This window comes from Chaetura pelagica, unplaced genomic scaffold (assembly GCF_000747805.2).
Source record: "Chaetura pelagica isolate M959 unplaced genomic scaffold, ChaPel_1.0 scaffold2, whole genome shotgun sequence".
In the NCBI taxonomy this organism is placed as follows: Eukaryota; Metazoa; Chordata; class Aves; order Apodiformes; family Apodidae; genus Chaetura; species Chaetura pelagica.
This window is the reverse complement of record NW_009952796.1, coordinates 3,127,895-3,136,841: the sequence shown is the minus strand read 5'-3', so window position 1 is coordinate 3,136,841 and position 8,947 is coordinate 3,127,895. Positions and strand designations below refer to the sequence as shown.

At 38.8% G+C, this 8,947-nt stretch overlaps 1 protein-coding gene across 2 annotated transcripts in view; it reads right to left on the bottom strand.

Moving 5' to 3' along the window:
• TGFB2 (transforming growth factor, beta 2) overlaps window positions 1-8,947 on the bottom strand; it is a 61,763-nt gene that overhangs the window by 3,557 nt on the left and 49,259 nt on the right. For both annotated transcript variants that reach the window (XM_009994747.1, XM_009994745.1), the window contains 4 exons: window positions 3,757-3,889; window positions 3,531-3,641; window positions 1,000-1,171; window positions 301-454 (listed from right to left, as the gene is read on the bottom strand). In XM_009994747.1, the coding sequence (XP_009993049.1) occupies window positions 301-454; window positions 1,000-1,171; window positions 3,531-3,641; window positions 3,757-3,889 (570 nt within the window). The remainder of the gene's footprint in view (window positions 1-300; window positions 455-999; window positions 1,172-3,530; window positions 3,642-3,756; window positions 3,890-8,947) is intronic.

The following is an 8,947-nucleotide window of genomic DNA, read 5'->3' as shown; positions in this document are numbered from 1 at the left end:
GGGTTGTGTTCAACCAAGACGTGAGCAGACGAGAGAAATCAAGCTGTCTTTAAGGCAAAAGATGAGCTCAAAAAAAAAAAAAAAAAAAAAAAAAGTATCTCTGTGCCAATACATTCCTACTGCTTCAACACCAGCTTGAGGCCATGTGCGAGTCCCTCTGTAGGGCCACATTTCATCATCCTTAGTTACTGAGACAATAAATATAAACTTTGGGCATTGGTGCTGATGCCAGCCCTAGAAACACATTTCACCCCGCAGTTATAAAATACAAACTGAAAATTAGCAGTGCCATTAACTTACTCTGCTGTGCTGAGTGTCTGAGCTCCATAAATATGGGCAGGCTCCTGCACAGAAATTAGCATGATATCCTTTAGGTTCATGAATCCATTTCCAGCCAAGATCCCTCTTGAAGTCAATATAAAGTGGACGAAGACAACAATTATCCTGCACGTTCCTGGGAAATAAAATACAAACACATCAGTCATAAAAATGGTAACACTGAGAATAAAAATAAACCAGTTGCTTGCTCCCTAAATGAGACAGGTAAGTCAAAGTCCCAAAAATTTACAACCAAGTCACATCAATAGTAGATTATACTGTAACAGAAATCAGATGCTTAGACATGCCAGGACTTGCTTATACAGGCATAGTTAATGGTTTCCTTGGAAGACTAGTATTTTTCTTCAGGTCCACTCTGAGTAGGTGAACACAGTGGAGATGACAATTTGGCTGTAATTATGGGGCTGATGGGTCTGGGAATCATCCCAGATGGAACTTGGTCTCTGCTTTCTAAGGCCACAGCCTTCCTCATCTGCCACTGTCCCTGCAGGACTGTAGCCCGCTGGGCAGGTAACTGCTGCACACAGACCCCATGGGTCTGCGAATGAAGGTTCACACTCTGTATAAATGTCAACTGTAAAGAAATATGATAACCAACTGCATTACACCTCACAGGCTGCTACCACTATGAAAATATACTGAATATGGATGTATAGTTACCTAAAACAATAGGCAGCATCTAGAGCACGCTTCTTCCGCCGACTGGGCTGTTGTGACTCAAGTCTGTAGGAGGGTAATAACATTAGCAGAAGATGTGGGGTCTTCCCATTTGTTTTCCTAATAGACTTTGAAGCTGTCAGATCACCACTGGAATATGGGTAGTCATCAATACCTTCAAAAAATACATTTTGGTGATAAACATTGTGTTGCTTTTTTCTTCACATATTAAATAAACCATCTCTTTTAAAAAAAATATTTCAGAAACTGGTCAATAACGGTGTCAGCTGAGCTTGTACAGTGGGGACTGGGGGCAAATTTCAACCCAAGATCCCTAAGACATTCACAGTTTTGATGTTATCTATTGTATCAGCCCTCCTACATTCACAGTCATTTAATGGCATTTCAGCATGCTTACCAGAACAGAAAAGATTACTTCTGTCACTGAATCTGCACTGCTTTGTTTCAAATCAGGCACCAGGCAGTGATGCTTTTGCTACTTCACTTTGTGCAGTATTCCCATCTTGTAACAGCCATGTACTTCTTTAAACCTTGTAACACCATTAAAGCTGGTTTGGATAATTCACTTTTGTTTCCCATTCCTACTCCCGTCTCATTAGTTTTCTTTCTCACACATTTACTTCTTTCTAATGCTTGTAAATTTTGTGTGTCTCACTGCCAGTTTATTTGTATCTCCTCATTTTTCTCAGAAATTAAGTTATTCTAGCCCTTCTTTTGTATGGGCATGGCAAGGACATTAGCCAAAATATTTCTTCTTGAAATAGCGATCAATGACCTCTTATTTTGTATATTCTCTTGAAACACTAACTGCCTTACTAGCTTCTTATCATAGCAATAGCACAGGCAAAAGACTCAAGGTATTAGACTTTCCTAGGAATCTAAACAGCTCATGTTAAGCCTGTTGCTAAGATCCTTTTGAAAATTAACCTCCTGAACCAGATAATACTATCTAAATAGAAAAATATACTTTTTTTTTTGGTAATATTTGCAGTTACAGTGACTGCATATCATACCAACTATTTTTTAAACACACACAATTGCTTTAATCATATGCACAATACATCTATTTACTTAAAGAAAAAATTCCAACACAGTGAAACATTGGTTAGAAAAAATTAATACTTAACAAGGAACATAGCCAAATCTTAGAAAAAAAATGAACCAAATCATTATATTCTTTAAAAAATGAGAACTGTATAAACAGAATTTGGGTTTGTTCTAATATAGCCATAGTTTTATAGGTACTGGTGGATGATAACTATAGCACTGTTAATTGAATAACATTTCCCTTTTTGAAACTGAAACTTGAATGGCTTAAAAACACAAGGGAGCTTATGTGACCTTGATATATTTACACTATATCATCTGGCCTGCTGTCCATAAGCAGCACATATATCCGTAACACTAACTACAAACTGTTGTTTATTTTTTAATGACCACTCAATCCAATCAAGTTTTTACTAAGCTTTCAGCATAAAAAATACTTTGTGCAACTAATATACAAATGTTACAATAAACTCTATGTGGCAACGTAGATATATAGAGATTATCAATGTTAACTAACGTAGTTCTGTTGACTTCACCTAAGAATCAGACTTCCATTGCTGGAAGTAGGAGCACATAGACAGGTACATCACTTCTGTTTTTTCAAGCCACAATGTACTGGCAATAAAACACTGTAGAACATTTATACAAATTTGGCATCTATTGTTCAGCTGCTCCCAAAGTGACTCATGCCATTGCTCAGACTAATTTAAAATTTTACTGATATGATGAGAAAAGAAAAAAAGAAAAAAAAAAAAGAGTAGCTGGAGATGTTTTGTATGCATGAAGAGCTGGACGTCAGTGTGTGGGTATTAGAAACACTGGGACCCTCTATACACAGTGAGGGTAAAGGAAGCTGTTTATGTAAGCAATGCAGCCAACTCTTGTCTTACTTACACTTCAGAAATTTGGCACAACAAGCATTGTTTAACACTCATAAAATGCACCATGCTCACACATATTACTTACTGTAAGAAGCTTACATGTGAGCTGAACACCACCCTACTTGACTTTCCAGCAGTAGCCTCCCCTACTAAGCCTGAACTATTACAGTGCTAGGATGGACAGCAGACAAAGAGCTTTTGTAAAAACCGTTCAGCAAGTTTTCTCATGACTATTGAACAACGGATCATATACTGTGCAAGAGTCTTTCCTGCATCCAAAATTTTATGTATCCAGTGTGTAGTCTGTGAACTGTAATGCAGACACTTAAGGACACTGAAGCTGCCTGCATGGAATGAAGAAGCTTATTTATGCAATCTGTTTTTAGAGAAGTTCAGCTGATACCGTTTTTCCCTTGTGTGTTCAATACCATTTCCCACCAGTTGAGAATCAAGAATATCAGATGAGCAAGTTTTCAATCAGCTGAATGACGTCTTTGAGACGCAGCACCAGCTCTTCATTTCCCCCCTCAATTAGCAAGTACCACAACATCTTAAAAAGTTGTGTTTTTTTTGTTCTTTAGTTACCTGCAAATCTTGCTTCAAGCTCCTCACTTTTATTTGGGATGATATAATTATTGGAAGGCACAAAGGTGCAGCATGGACAATGTAAGCTTATCTTAAATCCAAGGTTCCTGTCTGAAAAACATAACAGTAAGTGGAGTTGGTTTTAAAATGTGGAATGACCCTGAAATACTGCAAAGTTAATGGAGAAGCAGCTGGGGCAGGAGTGAAGGCAAAGAGCCCTTATCACCTCTATGATGGAGCCACTCATGCACAGCCTCAGTGACATCAAAAGACAACCATTCTCCTTCAGCTCTTGTTTTAACTACTTTGCTGTCGATGTAGCGCTGTCCTGGTGAGGATAACTCTTTAGATTTTAGGACCTGCAAAAAACAACAAATATGATTGCCTACAGGTTAATGTTTACCTGGTTTTTATTTAAATGGACCACCAACATTATATAATAGCAAAAGAAACCATTACAGCTCAAACCTCTATGCAGCAGATGTTCATTAAAGCACATTTTTAGAAAGAATTTTCTAAGGGTGTGTGAGCAGAGGAAGATGATATAAAAACACCCTAATGAAATCAGCTTATGCTCCCAAGCAAAACATGCCATCACTTATTCCTTCTTAAGAGAAATCACACAGAGACACTGCCCTGAAAACTTGTCCTGCAACACAAGTGTCCAAGAGATCATAGTATATGGAACATCAGAAGAGGCTATTTTACCTTCTGCGGTAATACTTACACTGGTTAAAGCATAGTATCAGATGCTAAAGTAAAGCCTGTACAACGCAGTGTGTACAGTGGAGATATAGTATTGTTCGCTCACAACTAATCTGTATGGTATTGCCTTTTTAATGCTTCCAGCCTTCCCTCTGACTTCAGGTACTTGTCATACATTAAACAGACGAAAGTTATTGTCCATATAATCTGTGGGCATGCAGAGACAGCTTGGTGTCAATCATGGCCACACATGGATTTGTGCAATGGGTGTTGCTGCTTCCATCCAGACTTTGATGCCAGCTGTACTTGGATTTGTGTCAGAAGTTTCAGCAAAGTTTGCTACTGAGTATGCAAGAAAAAAACCCCTTCCCCCAAAAAACCCAAAACACAGCCCCTCTCTTTCAAGACACAGCACTGCACACCTAGAATTTCAAGTGTCTACAGTCTTCCCCCTATCTAAACAACTTAGCAAGTACTTTCCCAATTACAGGCAGAGTCTGCTATTATCTACCCTAACTCTAGGACAAAAACAACTGGACTTTCGGTGCTAACAGGTTTCTGGTTTCCCAGTTATTACTATGTTGGTAGTATTGCGATGCAGGAAACTGGACTGCCGTGCAACATTAAGTCAACTCTAATCAAGATACCACACGATCACTTTGTAACTTTTGGCATGCCAGCTGTGTGACTTTCTATATTGTTTTGGGTTGTTTCTCTCTTCATCCATCCACGTTCATCTCCAAATGAATAGCTGAAAATGTCTGATTTTTTCCTCCTATTTTCTCAGCCCAGGCCAACCTGACATCTAGCAAACACTGCTGGAATAAAACAACGGTGAACAACATAAGAGTAAAGAAAAATATTTCAAGAGGTGTGAAATTATGTAATCATGATAAAATTAGGCTTCTCATAATTAATCAAAAAAGCAGACTCAAAAAGGCCAAAGTGTGTCCAACATGTAGACCCTCCCTCTTTATTTCAAGGAGTGTTGTATCTCTCAAAGGCAGTGCAGCTCCTATATTTGTCTTACGAGAACAGCAGACTGACAAGCTCTTTGCCTTCTTTCTGATCAGCACATTTAACAAAAAAAATGTTGGTCCAGGTCTGGAAAATGACCTCGTACCCCTAGCAGGCGATGCTGAGTTCTCCAGAATCTGAGGGCACTCACAACATTGAACACTGGGACTCCTTTTTATGAGGCAACCTCTAAAAAAGGGTTTGAACAACTGTTTACAGAGAGTCTGGCAGCAGCAAGGGAACTACCACGGCTCAGAAGTGCCAGAGGGATGAGAGAACCAGTAATCAATGCTGGGAAAGTCCCAGAGAAGTACAAATATAACTGTCTTCCCTTTGGTCTGGGGGGGGGGGTGTGAGGCAAATGGGACACAAGAACTTGGCTCATTTCTCTTCCTTTCTGCACAGTCATATCTTTCCAAAGACTCCAGAAACTGCATACCTCAGTTTTGGCAGTGATGCAAGGATCTAAAAGTAAGTAATGTGCCAAAAACAACCTCCTGATGTTAACTATAATTGGTCTTAGATATGTTCTGAAGACTCAGCTGTGCCTTGGTATCCAAAATAAATTTTCTTCATCCCAATACCATTACTATCAAGAGACTAAGTCAAGGGCTGGCAGCATGCACCTGGCATGAAAGGCACTTGTGAAAGTACAAGAAAACACTACTGCAGTATCCAATGGTACAAAGAACATCCATACTGAATGACAAGAAAAGTTTTTGCAGGTTTCAAAACTCTAGGACACCGTGGGACAGGATGGACATGGGAGATCAGAAGTTCCAGATATCATCCATCCTATGGTATTCCTTGTACTTTGTACTACATTGCTAGTCTTACCTTCCCCATCAGCAATACCCCTTTTTCTTCCAATATACCCCGAAACCTATATTCCCATTGAAAAACTTTTCTTTCAGAATTTCCTACACTTCCTTCCTACTGGATCAGCTAGTTTAGTTGCAAAAAAGAGAGGCCTCTTCTGTGCTTTGCAGCTTTTGTGATTGAAAGCTTGTCTAACTTCTTCCAACTACACTGTTGGAACTATCCAACACTACTATTCCAACTACACTGTTCCAACTATCTTAGAAGAGATAATACCTTTACCCATAAACATTGCCTTAGCTATAAACACTGCCTTACCTTTATGCTTAGCCCATTTCAACCACATCAAACACTGTTATCAGAAATGTTGATCCACAACTTGTATCTGCAGGAGCTAAATGCAGGTCTAAAAAGTAAAACAGTTTCTGCAAAAGAGTTTTCAGTGCACTAAAAATCTTAACAGAAGGACTAAAAAAACCCAAAACCTCCAGAGGAGAGAAGGAAGACTGAGTTAAACTTCCCCTTTAATCCTTTCTCATTTCCTTCTGGCACCTTGTCCAGACATCCCCTCTTAAAGAGGTAAAAAGAGTTTGGTATGTCTATGGGTCATGACATGCATGACTAGGTCTTTTGAGGTGGAAGGGGGAGTACTGTGCATCATCACCTGCACATATAGATGACAGATTGTTACTTGCATGAGTAGGAGACAGAGTTTCCACACATCAACCTCATCGCACTCACTCACAAACAGGACACTGAAACACCTGCATGCACAAGAAGCTGACAATGCACAACAACTGCATGCGTGCAAGTACGAGCATGTACACTTTCATGTATGAGTGAGTGTTGGGCAAAGTCTCTGCAGCTTCTAAATATGGATCCTGTTCTTTCAGGTATCTGTTTATTTGGTCTCACTTAGGACAGAGTGATAATGCAGTGCTGCCCTTTCTAATATGGGATTGCACAGGGAACATACACATAAGCTCACATTATGTAGGAATGAGCTGAATATGGAGAAGTGATACCAAAAGGTTATCCAGCAGACTCCTAGCCCAGTATGCAGGGTAATTTGCATTCACTAGCAATGTTCTAAATTCCAAGAACAATTTCGTTTTGTCAACTCCCTTTTTATACAGGATTGCTCCCTTTCACAGGAAGCTAAGTCATTTGTTAATCTATTCTTGACATGGTATCTTACACATTCATGTCTTGCCTTTGAGCTATCTTTTTCTACAGGCACTGCCAGCCATCCTCTCATCAACTTTTCCTCTATTCTGACCCTTCTTAAAAACACCTGGGGAAAACTCCTCTTACAAATACCCATGAAGGATCTCTAGATATCAAATACATGCAGCTACTGCCAGCAGATCAAGGTAAAAACCCCATACAAATACATGAATAACACAGTTAATTGTGGGAAAGGGCTCATGAAGCAGCCAGACATGCAAACAAAAAATCGCACCTGCTTATACAACTACATGCTTAGGAAGCCCACTTGGGGATCTTGGTGATGACAGCAGTGACATGCCACCCTCATCAGGCCTGGCAGATTTCTGGTATTTTATAAATCCCATTGAAAACTGCTCTTCATTGGTTCTGCCAAAGCATTCTGATCAGTCTTCAGAGGGAGAGTCTCTGCTCTGCAGGCAGGTACTTGTCTGATCTCCTTCTCATCTGTTAGAGGAGGCCAGACCATGGTGCTATCTTGGAAGCACAGCCCAAATCACCATTCAGCGATGAAAAGCTTTAGTTTTCTGACAAACTCGTTTCAGAAGAATGACAAATGAGTTTCCAGAAATTACTGATCTCTATATTACTTCTGCCACCTGCTATGCTTATTTTTCAGACCAACTAGATAGCATTAACTGATTTATTTTAAAAAAAAATTAAGTATCAGCTAACAGAAATCATCATTAAAATACTGGAGGATGAAACTTAATTCATATGCACCCTTATTAATACTCTCAAGTAACTATTCCACAGTTCTGAGTAGAAAAATAAGGACAACTGCCTTAGCCTGTATTTCATAAATTGTAAAATACACTGAGAACACGATAGCATTCATTATAACAAAGACTGTTTGCAAAATTAGCAGAAACTTTTTCAGACCAACTAGATAGCATTAACTGATTTATTTTTAAAAAAATTAAGTATCAGGTAACAGAAATCACCATTAAAATACTGGAGGATGAAACTTAATTCATATGCACCCTTATTAATACTCTCAAGTAACTATTCCACAGTTCTGAGTAGAAAAATAAGGACAACTGCCTTAGCCTGTATTTCATAAATTGTAAAATACACTGAGAACACGATAGCATTCATTATAACAAAGACTGTTTGCAAAATTAGCAGAAACATGGCTTCTCTAAAAAATTAGGCATATAAGAGGCTGACAGAAGAAGAACAGCAGCACTTGGCATCAGTATAATTATACTGGTTCAAAAACAAAACCAGAAAACCTCCAGAACCCAAGACTGTGTAAATAGAAAAGTAACTATTTTGCTCAAATTTTCTTTTGCCTATTCCCTTTCTCATATATATATTGGCAGCTAAAGCAGGGGATAACTGAATTAACACATTAGTGTATATATTCTAGACAAAAAGCACTGGGAGCAGATACCAGAACAGCCCATCTTCTTGCCTTATTACACACATAAAAGGAATAAAATTGACAGAAAGACACACTGTTTATTTCAAATAACTAGAGCTCCAGAATAGCAACTTGCTTTGTTTATTTCAGATTTGATGGTCTGTCCAATGACTACTTCTAGTCTCCTATAGCTACCACAACCAGATGCTGAAGAATAGGAAAATTACAATTAAGTATAATTTAAACTGGAGTACTTTTGGCTAATAAATTCATCACCTCCCCA